The sequence below is a fragment of the Vigna angularis genome, chromosome 7 (assembly GCF_016808095.1).
Source record: "Vigna angularis cultivar LongXiaoDou No.4 chromosome 7, ASM1680809v1, whole genome shotgun sequence".
NCBI lineage: Eukaryota > Viridiplantae > Streptophyta > Magnoliopsida > Fabales > Fabaceae > Vigna > Vigna angularis.
In genome coordinates, this window is record NC_068976.1 from 30018817 (window position 1) to 30031937 (window position 13121).

The 13121-nt window shown below is 30.0% G+C and overlaps 1 protein-coding gene across 2 annotated transcripts; it reads right to left on the bottom strand.

Moving 5' to 3' along the window:
- Positions 1-9105: 9105 nt before the first annotated feature.
- Positions 9106-12917, bottom strand: LOC108337177 (protein FLC EXPRESSOR). Of its 2 annotated transcripts, none has more exons than XM_017573643.2 (4): positions 12285-12914; positions 11017-11183; positions 10601-10689; positions 9106-9384 (listed from the first exon to the last, which is right to left on the bottom strand). In XM_017573643.2, exons 1-4 carry the CDS (start codon positions 12785-12787, stop codon positions 9292-9294), a joined length of 852 nt encoding a protein of 283 aa, XP_017429132.1. In that variant the 5' UTR covers positions 12788-12914; the 3' UTR covers positions 9106-9291. The 2 variants fall into 2 exon arrangements, 1 of the variants encoding a protein (XP_017429132.1); XR_001832884.2 differs by having other exon boundaries at positions 9150-9384; positions 10601-10705; positions 12285-12917.
- Positions 12918-13121: the final 204 nt, after the last annotated feature.

A 13121-nucleotide genomic window follows, 5' to 3' on the forward strand; every position in this document is an offset into this window, starting at 1 on the left:
TCCATCAATAACGCACAATTGTTGGCTCTGCTTTTTGTACTTTGTTTTCTTATAAAGATTCATTTTATTATTGGTCCTTTTTCACTACCCATCTAAGCACCTAAATAAGCGCTCCCCTGTACTTCCAATAATTTACCTACATGCATGCACATGTTTACTCACATGAAAATGGTTGTGCTTAGGATCAACTTACATTGCATTGGTTATGTTTGCATCAGTAGCATATTAGTTAGATTATCTTAGCGAATATAATCTGAAGTCACAGTTTACACTCTAGGCTGTCGCGCTAGTTGCTACCAACCTTGGTTATAACTCGTGATTTTGAGATTTCAATTTAGTTTTAAATCTTGCATTGCATTTCTAGTCTTATCTTAATATTGTAGACTTGTTTGAATCAATGCATCTGTACTTCATCTCCATTCATATTAGTTTGCATCTAGCGACCATTCAAATTCACACAAATATAGTGAGGTTTCCAAGGGGTGGTTATGTTCATAGCTTTCCCTTCTTAGATAGCTCAGAAAGTGGTTCTAAAACAGTGGTGTGGCGGATAGCAAAAACTGTGGCATTACATGGGCATATGAAGTGGGACACGAAACAATATATGTAATCAACAGATATATGTAATCAAGAGATTCGGATGTGATGAGTACCGACTCAACATTTTTAAGATTGATTCAAGAATAAGGTTTTTCTAAATAAGATTTACAAGTATGTATAAGTAAGAGAACTGATAGCACTGTCATTAAATAATGTTTTTATTGCAGCGCTGTCTTTAAGATAATGTGTTTATGGAACACTCTTAAATTCCTTCTAGAATTGAAAATTTTCTCATTATCAACATAAATCAATTCAGAACATGCCAAATGATTTGTTGTGTATGTGTTTGACAATGTAGCTAACAAAGCACGTTTTTGGGGCATCAAAGGTTGCAGCCACAGCCAGTACTGGGAAACTGGACTTGTTAAGGAACTTGGGAGCAGACTTAGCCATTGATTATACAAAGGGGCTGCTTGAAGAGCTGGAAGAAAAAATTGATGTAGTGTACGATACAATAGGTGAGATATTGAAACTCTAAACCTATATTTTTGTCAGTGTACAATTAATATGCTGCAACAATATACAGATAGAACAAAAATAATATTGTATAAATGATTGCATTTGTATCATATTTTCTATAATAACATTATTGAAAACTTGTGTATGATTGATTCTAAAATCAAGGCAGAGTGAGATTGATAGAACATTGAAGGTTGTTAAAGAAAATGGGAAAGTTGTGACAGTAGCAGCACATGGAAGTTCTTCAAATATCTTCGTAATGCTCATATAGGTAAGATAGAATTCAGTGTATGTTTTACATATCTATCATTTGGATTAGTTATACAAAATTAATTCATTGGCATTACTTTGTTTCGGATGCTTTGTGAGGTGCAGGGTATATTCCCTGCCCATCATTAACATAATTCAGGGTTTTGGATATATTGAAAGCCAAGATGGAAAGAAAGAAGAACAAACTATGGGCAAGCTTTGTTGTTGAGGTAGATCAAATATTTGATTGCAGTATTAGAGTACAAATTACAGCATTTAGATGTTGATATGTCAGGTTGCAATTTTCTTTTTCACTTGTAAACTTTTATGAAAAAATTAACACTACTTTACTTTGTGCAACAAGCAAACAGACACATGACAAGGATAGATGTGTTTAGGATACACTTAGCAAAATGAATAGGTGATCAATTCCCAACTAAGTTCCCAAGGAAGAGGTTGTGCAAAATGAATAGGTGAACTGAAATTGTGTGTACTTTTGAGCTTCGTGGATAATTATCAATGAATTTGATGTAGTCAATAAAAAAATTATCTGTAATTAATGTTTTTTCTTATAAAATATCCGATTTAAATGTTTAACTTGTAACATTTTTTATAACAATAACTTCTTTTAATACATGTTTTGTTACTGAATTGTATGACTATTTCAACATTAAATATTTCAAGTTTTATCATTTTTTTTTAATATTGAGATATATAGTTAGATAATCTTTTAATTGGGCACTCACGAAAGACAAGATGTACCAAACAAATCTCGTATGACATTTGTCTACCACGACACCACCCACTACTTCAATGCGTGTCGCTCCACCCGTATAACCCTGTTTTATGTTGCTGAATAATAGACTGTGGATGTTGTAATTTAGCTCAAGCATGGTGGCTGGGAATGTATTTGATCGTGTAAATTGCATAGGTTTGTTAAAAGGGATTAGAATTGATGAATTGGTGAGAATTGAAATTAAATGGTTGGGTTATAAAATTATTTAATTTAATGGTCATATAATCTCAGTATAAGAACACCTTAAAAAGCATAGTTAAATTATAGCTCTGAAACTCACCTTTAGCATACATTCAGATAGTATTCTATAATTCATATTGTCAAAGGTGGATGGCTAGTTATTATACTGGGTATCATATATCCTTTAAATTGTTTGAATTGAAAGAAAAAAATACAATAATATTGACGTAATGTATTAAAATTCTTATTTTTAAAATTAAAATTAAATAACAAGGGTAATTTGGTTTATAAAACTAGCCAATATTGGAAGTGAATGCATTATAGGTTTGAAACAGTAATAGTTTGTTTTGGAATTGGAATAAAACTTCAATTAAATATTATTTTCTTACATTTTATTGTTTAAATGTTGAAGACTATCAATTGTGTTATTTTTCAGGAAAGCGAAAGAGTTGTAAGCAAAGAAGAGTTGTAAGCAAAGAAGATGGAATGTTTGGAAAAACTTGTGCATTTGTTTCGGACTCTGAAGTAACGTTTAATATCTAATAATTAGGCCAACCTAAAAGATTGGACAATTTTAGCAATTATTCTTGAATTTTTCTTTTTAATTTGTATGGTTGAATAATGTTATTTTTTATCTTCAATAATTAATTGTATTTAACAATGTTTAGAGTATATTTTATATAATAATATTTAATTTTATTTTCAAATTATTTAATTGTGTCTTTTATTATTAAAACATTTTTTTATGAAAATCACATAATAGTTGAATATAAAAAAATAATTTCATTTTCGGCGGTTTTAAAAAACTCCTACAAGTGTCGGTGGTTTTGCAAAAATCTCTATAAATACTGACGATTTTAGAAACTCCTGATAATTATCGACGGTTTTCTGAAAATCTCCGTAAATACCGACGATTTTGAAAACTTTCGAAAATAGTAACGATTTTTCATAAAACCGCCGGTAATTATTACCGATATTGCTTTTCCTATAAATTTTCGGAACCACGAGTAATGTATTTAGATGGGTTAAAATCGCCGATAACGTAAAATAAATCCTCCGATAAAATTAGACTTTTTTTTGTAATGTATACAAACAAACTCCTCTTACTTGATAGTAAATATCAATGCTAAGATCAGAGTAAATATATATCTACCTTCTTCTATTGTTAACATATTTTTGGTAATATTGTAGGTCTAAGAAATTTCAAAAACTAATTTTAGAAAAAATCAATTCTTTATAACTGGAAATTGCATATACTTCATGAGTGAACTTCTTATACTAATAAGGATATATGTAAAATCACGTATTGAACAATATTCATATATAAGAATTTTTTTAATGCAATTTTGGCACGTTTTTTTTTCTTGCTATCTCTCTTCAAACTATTATTACCTACTTTTTTACCAAACTTTATCTTTTCTTTTAGTCTCACTTGTTATTATTGTAAAAATTTGAACTGTATATAACGATTTATTTTATGGGAACACTTAAGGATAGTAAATGCAAACAATTCTGAAGGACAAATACAAATAGGAAACAAATTCAATGATTTTTTTTTTTCAGAAAAAGTGGCGCGATTTTAATTAATTTTCTCAACTTTTAATTAGTATTTTTATATTTTTAAAAAAATGAAGTTGGTCATTCAATATATAAAAATTAATTGAAATTACGGTATTTTTTTCTGAAAAAAGAGTCACTAAATTTTTCCCATACGAACAAGAAATGAATTCAAACCATTAGCTAGTAAGTAATAAACTATTACACTAATAAAATCCTCGCTATTTAACATATGTATTCTCTTTATTTCGTTTGTAATTTATGTAAAAATAGTTAATAAATTTTATTATTTGACATTTAGATGTTTAGTTGTATTTTATAAGGGAAATGAAGCATAGCAAAAAGTGAGAGAAGCGGTGATGAAAACTATAAATAACTGAAATTCCATGATTAATTAATAAAGTAGTGGTCAAGTGTTCTAACATGTTCTCTAATTTAAGCGTTCACATTTAACAACAAACTCCTTTTTCTAAAGTAGTTTGAACTTTTTTACGATTCTCATTTACCCAAAAACTCTACATGATGTTTTTATTGAAATAATAATATTATACTACTGAAATATTAGTCTCTAGCATGTTATATGTATGAAATGTAATTGGATGTTCATAAAATTTTATGATTAAAAATCATAATGAAATATGTATTCAAAGATCAACAGTTACAAAATATTTATGAATTTTAAAACAATGTATATTAAAATTTATATACATTAATAAACTATGAAAAGTGATTACTTTTCTTAAATTGTCAAACCGGACAATTCAAGATTCAATACTATAAATTATAATTACTGTTTCTTCTTATATTCATTTTTAAAACATACATTTCTTCAACAAACTTAAAGACAGTAAATAATTTTTGTATTGAATCTCAAACGGGAAATTAAGGTTAATTCAATACAACAGTATATTTTTGTATACAAATCACATATCAAACATACAAAAATTGAATAACCTACTACAACATTATATAAAATTAGATGCTCATTTTAAAAAATAAATTTAAGACAAAAATAAGAACTTGGGAACAATAAAGGAAAAGAATAATGGAGAACGGTTCAACTACTTGTGTTTTTGAATGCACCAAAAGCCCAACGCAAAAAATAATACCTAGATGATACAAATACAAAAGACTTATTAGTATTAGGAACCAAAAGTAACTCAAAAACGTTCAAAAAAAAGCTAAGGAACGAATAAAACAAAACTCATTGAGGAGAAACTTGAACAAATGAGTGAAAGACCATGGAAAAGGAGGCAATGACCACGAAATTCAGACAGCATTAATGGAGACAATGACGACGACGAAGGAGACAATGACAACGACGAAGGAGACAATGACGACGACGAAGGAGAAAATGACTACATCGAGGAGACAATGGAGCAGTATTAATCGAAAGGAGGGTTCAAGAGCAACAGAGATACACAAAAAGAAACTATAAAAGGCTATATGAATTTGCACCTTTTTTTACCATTGCAAAGACATACTTCCTTGGTTATTTTAATAACTGAAAAATATGTACTCTATGACCTTGGTTCTACTAAGAACCGATGTCAAAAGCTCAAGAAATACTTAAAAAATAAAAGTTTTGGTGCCAATTTTGACTTTTGGCTCACACCTTTAACCTTGGTTCTTTGTAAAACCAAAGCATAAAGGGTTTATGACACTGGTTCTCTGAACAAATAAGGTCATAATATCTCTTCAAAATCTGAACAGTTTAAAAGTTTCTTTTGTTGGGTGTAAAGTCAAGAACCTATAGCAGCAGTTCTATAAAAAACTGAGGTCATAGACCTATTGAGAAACTAAAAAGTCTGACATAATCTCTTTGTAGGGAGAATGCTAGAACCTTATGACTTCGAATAACTGAGGTCATAGATCTTGACCAGTGTGTACTGAAGTGAAAAGTTTAAATTTGTAAATATGTGACCTACCTTTAGGTTTCGGTTATTTATTAACCGATGTTAAAAGGGGTATATGACTTCAGTTTTTTATAACCAAGGTTTATAAATTTGTAAAAATTACAAAAATGTTATCGTGTCTTTTTGTGCTTCGTTTTCATCGAAATCAAAACCAATTAGACGTGTTAAAAATCTATTTTTGTGCTAGTGTATATTTTAGCGAAAAAACAAATTTATTTTTTATACCCATTGAAATAGGATTGAGCACCAGCATGTAACTCCCATAAACAGATATCAAAATAAGTTTTAATGAATGAGAATTTCAGATTTGGATTAGATAAACGTAAGAGAAAAGATTAAATATGGGTAATAAAAAAAGTATACTATAGAAGGAGTACTTTTATAATTATTAGGCCGTTTATTTCAAGATAAAGTTGTTAAGAAAATATAAAATTTTAAATTGACTAATACTTTTATGCTATGATAGATTATAATGATGTTGTATTAGCATATTTGATATTTTAAAATTTTGATTACAACTTAGAAAAAAAAGGATTTCTAATTTATTTTCGAAAGAAAGATTTGTTCTAGTATGTATAAAAGTTTCGGATTGCATAGGAGTTCAGGGTAAGTATAGTTTATATTAATTCTTCTATCTTTAACACATTGAATCTTTTAAATATAAAATGGTGGTAGAAATATGAAGTTCCAAAGCAACCAATATATTGAAAATTGAATATAATGTTATCTTGATAAGCTTATGCCAAAAATAATTGCATCCTCTTTAAAACAAAATAATAGTTCTAAGTTAATTTGATTGAGAACTTTGTTTTAGTATACAAATAAATTTCTCATTTCTTAAGACTTAAAAGTAGTTTATATCCTCAAGCTATACAATTCATAAACATCAATTACATTATGCATTATACCTCAAAATTGAGTTAGATAAAGTGCAATAGTCCATGTACATTATTTAATGAGACATAGCATTAAGCTATATCAAACATAAGTACCAACCATGTCATGTTACTCTTGAGAATATTTATTTAATATCCTTTTAATTTAAATTAGTTTTTAAAAAATATTTTTGTTTTAAAAATATATTTCATATAAAGATAAAAATATATTTAGTTATTATTTAGATTTAGAAAAATCAAAATTGATATATTGTAATTATTTTATTATCATATTTTGTTTTATATATAAAGCATATAAAAAAATAAAACAATAAACTCTTATATAACAAATTTTAAATTTCCAAATTTCCTAAAATTCCCAAAACAAATTATACCATGTAAGCATTCATCACGTTTTCGAGAGTTATACAGAAGTATAAATACCCATTGTACTATAGTATGGCTCAAATATTCTAAGTATTTAACGAGGAATCAAGTTGCTCATTTTCTACATAATACTCAAACTTTTCTTTTCAACAATTTCACATTTTAGTTATTCACATAAATTGATAAGCAATATGGATACTAAGTTGAGCTATTTACATGAAATTCAAAATTTGAACTTAATTTTTATTCTCAAACTTGGTTTTTCAACTGGTACCTATGATGATACTTAAAGTTTTTAATTTCTTAATCATATATTATTTAATTCATATTTCTTCTTTTTTTCATTATACTTACTCCATAATGATACGACGATTCAAGAGAACTCTTAAAAACAAAATAATCATTCGAAAAGTCTTATCATTTCAATATGCATAGAAACACCTTATCAATAAATTTTATCTCAAATAATTATTACTCCTAAATGACATCATCTTGAACAATAAATACAACTCAAAGCTTGTCTACAAATATAATTTTTTTCAAATTATTTTAACATGCTATAAATACCATCTCTCAAAGTATTAACAAGTTCTAGCCTTATCATTAGTATTATTCAGCTTGAGCATAACACCAACTTAAGTAATACAACAAAGGTTATTGAAATTGTTCATATATGAGTTTTTATCTTACTTAAACATTAATTAAATAAAAGATAAATATGTTTTTAGTTTATAAATTTAGACATAAAATTATAATTCTTCTATATCTCAAACTTTAACACAATTTAGTCCTCAAACTTTAAAAGTAAATAAATAAAATCATATTAATCAAACTACATAAAATTTTATTGACATATTAAATGAAATTTTAAACTAACATTTGAACTATCTACAAGATTTGACACATTTAAGTTCAACTATCATTCTGGAACATCGTTTAACACAAAAAAAATTATGTCATTGAGTGAAAAGGATTATATTCATTCATTTTTTAAGTTTAAGTATCAAAACATATTAAAGTTTTGGGTAAGAACAAATTTTAATTTTGTATCCAAATTTAAAAATTAAAAACATATTTAACCCATAAAACAACTATCTTACTCCTTTACACAATTTATATTTTACTCAAATTTAAAGCTTGAGATATTTGTGTATCTACTCTCATTCAAAATACTCAAATAATTATCTTATAAATCATTGCTATTTTAGAATTGGTTATTTTCTTATATATTCAAAATAGTTAATTATAGTATGCATACAAGAAATAAAACCTAAAAGTTGACTTGTTATTTCTAGAATGCATACATTTTTGTTACATGATCACCCCAATTTAACCTATAAGATTTTATTCTAGATATATTAATCGATTTAAACAACTTGATATGACCTTATATAATAAAAGATATCGTAGAGGTGACTAAAAAAATAAAGTTACATATAAACTTATATGCTCTAATTACGAGGAGTTTGGGGGTGAAGTAGGAGATTCTCAAAATGGATCCTGGTGATAAAACTATTGCACTAAAAAAAATAAAAAATAGAAGATTTATTTGCAAAAGATTTTATGATATTTAAGTAAAGAGGGAGATATATTAATGAATGTAGAAATTTTGAGAGTTAAGTATCATGGTTAAGTAACTTTTACTCAATCTCATTTCTATACTCAGTTTTTATTTTATTTTTTTTACTTGCTAATTGACAACAAGATTAAAGTATCATGGAGTTTATTGGATATCATACATAATACTCATTAGAATCAATGTCTCGATTCAGTTTCAAAGTCATCCAGACATAAAAGAAATTTGCAAATTTACCTGGTAAACTCTATTTTCTAATCTCTGTCATCAAAACCAAGTTTCAATTAAAAGCAAAACCAAAGTTGATTTTGCAAAAGTAGAAACCCATTTAAACTTACAAAACAAAAACTATAATCCAATTATCTAAAGACACACAAAAACTTGCAGAGTAAAACAATCAGGCACTTTTAAGCTTATAAGAAAAACAAATTAGCCTTCTGAACTTTAACAGGTATTGCTAAAGAATGAAATACACAGGAAAATTGAACCTACGCAGACTACCTGAACTGATTACACTGAAAATAAGCACGGTGATTATATATACAAACTTTAAATTTATGAACATTTTCAGATATCAATAAAGTAAAACTATATGCGCTACTGTTGAATAAGTTTCATTTGGGGGAATGGAGACATATTGCATTGCTACGTTACATTTTTCAACTCTTCTTAAAAATTTAAAGCATCCCCAGAAGCCTACCTAGGTACTTGAGAACGTTGGTGATCATAAGAATGATGTAAGGGTGCTCCGGCTGCGTTTTGAGAATGTGAGTCAACCCCAGCTTGCATCTGAAAAGTCAAGCAAATTTGAATTATTTATCCTCCTATATGCATGAATTTGTGCGGAGGTATTGTATTAGGAACACAGTCAAATATGAAAACAAAATATCCACTTGGATAAATACATTCAGCAATAGAACTCAAGTCAGTTAGCGGATCAAGTTTTTGTTCCCAGCAAATAAAATGACTTCAAAAACGAAAACAAGAAAAAACTGTTGAGGAAGCCAAAGGAAGTTCGTCAAATCACCAATTTGGCAGCAATTTCCTATTTTGTAAAGGTGGAACCATTTTTTCATCATCGTAGAGTTAAATATGTTAATAAACATTAGAATCTATTCATTTTTCGATTTAATAAAAACAAATGTTAGCATTCAAGAATCATTTGTATTCTTGACTTTTCTATGCGTGATTGACTATATTTCAGAATCAGACTGGGGAATCGTTTACGATCTGCTTGGTTTTGAAGGGAAAAATGCAGAGAATGGAAATAGGGAATAAATAGATAACAGATAAAATTGAATGTTTAATTATTTTGTAGAGTACGAATAGAAATAAATTGTTTTGAAAATTGTGTAGAATGATCTATTCAATAAGAAATAAAAACAGAGATGAATAAAAATGGATAAGAAACAATAGCGTGGATCTCATGATTTAAAAATTGTTTCCTTTCTTTTTTTCTTCCATTTAACACACTAAATTAATTCACTCCCTCTTCATATTTCCACCTCCACCCCACCGATCAAGACAGAGTTCTGCTCATATAAATTGATAGCATAATCTAGTGTAGGGTTTGGCGTTCAAGGAAAGTTTTGACAGGCATTACCAAAACAAATAGGAAGTTACTTTCTGCATCCAAAAAATTTCTTGCTGCACATATCTGCAATGTTTTTCTACCTTCTCCAGTCCAGAAGTCACCAAACCAGAATGAAATTTTACAGTTTGAATTGGTCAATCCCAAATGTGAAATCCCCGAAAATGATTTTACATTCTGAATTGGTCAATCTCAAATATGATTTTACATTCTGAATTGACGAATCTGAATGATGAAAAGATTCAGGAAGAGATTTATTTTAGGTGCAGAAAGCAAATGCCAAACAAATATAAATTGTTTCTTTTTATAGATCTGAAGTGAAAAAACAAACTGTTCATAAATCAGAACCAGATGCACACTACTAGACTAGCCTGCAAAAGCCAAATCAAACTGGTAAGAGAGTACCATACATACCTGATGCATGCCATAAGAACAAGGAGGGTATCTGACTCCTCCATACCCCATCTCACGATTGTCATAGTTATCAGGAGGATATCCAGGACCTGTATAGACACAAATCTATAGATTTATAGGATGCATCTACGAAGAACTAAAAAGATATGTTTAAGTGCTTTCTTCTTATAGCTAAACAAATTTAGTCTCTGAAAAAGTATTAAAGAAACGCACTATATCAGTAAAATAACCAATATTTTAAGTGCCATAAGTTTTATTTATTATAATAACTTTAAGAATGTCTTTTCTAATCAAAAATATTTTCTTTAAAAAAATTAAACAGGTCCCTAACGAACAAAGTTTGACCAAGTTTTCAACTTATACTTCTGTTATATCTATCAAGAATTTAAGATGAACGACCAAGACAGTTAGATTACTTGGTTTTGCATCTGCAGCAATTGCAGCCCTTGCCCTCTTCTCTGCATTAGCCAACTCAGCACGTAACTTTTCAACCTCACTGGACATTATAATCATATTGTTGTCCATTACCCGTTTGTGTTCAAGGTTACTAGCATGTGTCTTCTTCTCAAATTCAATAGCATTCCTGTAGCATCAATAAATGAAAATGTAAAGCATGCACATTGCACAATATTCCAGACTAAGTGAACTTTTGCCCTTGCATCTGATTAGATGAAAGAAATATCACTCTTCCAACAGGAAAAGATAGAGTAGTTGAATTAGGAAGCCTGGAATCAGTAAAGACAAGGACAATAATAAAATCTAGTTAGTCAGATTAAATCTTACTTTGTTATATAGGCTGACAAGTATTTGAACTGATCACAGAGTTCAATATTAGAAATCAAAATAAACAGGGAATGAGATATAAATCCGACATGCTTCTGTACACAGTGAACAATAGCCATCAACATTAATTTTTTCCTCTTTTGCGAGCTCCATGGTGGCATCATGAAGTTTCGAAGTTCAAAGGAACTCAGACGTCAGCATCAAGACTTTAGAATCAGTAGCCCAATGCATTCAAAATCACAAACTAGTAAATAAATCATAAACCAATGGACTGATAATACATACAAGTTCAAAAGCTAGGATTGCGTTTGATAGAGAGGAAGCACTTGAGAAAAAGAAAAAGAGAAAATGGTGAAAAATAATGGTAAAATAGGTTGTTTGGTTCAAGAGAATAATAGTGATAATAAAATTTTGAAATTGCTTGGTTAGAAAAAGAAAAGAAAAGAAATTAATATATTAATTAAAATACAATGTTGTCCTTCTTTGATTTTTACACATTTGGGGGAATAATTGACGACTATAAAAAAACTGTGTAATCAATTATATGTTGACATATATCAACATATAATTGACTATACAGCTCACAAAATTGATTATATGATCTTGTTGCATTGACATCCTTATCTCTATTTGTGCGTTATGGTGAGTGCAAGCTAGCAGTGCAGAGCAGAAAGAAGAAAGAGTGTGTTTGTAGCAGATATCATATATGTTCCTCACTGTTAACTTGCACACGCACAGACACTTCAAGAAATATACAAAATTCCCATTCACCAATATGCAAAATGAGAACCAAAAAGTCCAACCCATCTCACTAGAAGCTCTAAACAAATAAATGAATGTCTTAAAATTTCATGGCCTCAAATAATCGATGATTCACATGACTAAAAAATTAACAATTTACCTTCCTCGTTGAATCTCATGGAGCATGGCCTCTATATCGGCTTTGATCTCCGGCAAAAACTGCGCCTCGGCGCGCGCCCTCTCGAGGTCACTATCCACTGTCTGCAGCTGCGCCGCAAGCCCCTTCTTCGCCGCCGCGAGCTCTTGTACGTCCGCCCGCACCCGATCCAGCTCGGCGCTCATTGCGGCAACGGCGCGCACCTCCGCGTCCACCTTCAGCGACTTCTCGTAGATCTCGCGCACTTCCTCGTCGCGCTCGGCCTTGACCTCGGCAGCCGTTGCGGAGAGGCGACGGAGATCCTCCTGAGTGGCGGCGAGGTCCTGCTTTAGGGCCACGTGGATGCCAGCGAGGCGCTGGTTGTCGGCGATGAGGTTCTGGATCTCGCGATGGCGCTTGTCGACGCGGTCCTCGAGGGCGCGGACCGCCGCGACGGATGAGGAATGTGCGAGGCGCGCTTCGTCGAGGCGCGTGAAGGAGGAGGGCGCGTGTTTGCGCCCCGCCATTTTGCGATTTTGAGAGTCTCTGGTTTTAATTTGATGCACAATACAGAGGATAGAGCGGCTGTTGTTGAGTGAGTATGGATGTGGATGCTGCAAGTGCTTTCTTCTATCTCTCCCTGATTTTAATTTACATCTTCTCAACTTTCAAATTTTAAATAAACCAAACAATATTAATTTGGTTTCTATGACTTGAGTTTCTCTCATTTAGTTCTATTGTTTTTCAAATTTTAATTTAATTTTTTTAATTTTATTTAATTTAATTATTTTTATTAATATTATTTAAATAATTAATAAATAGTACATCGTATATGTGGCATATGTTATGTGTCAATTCATA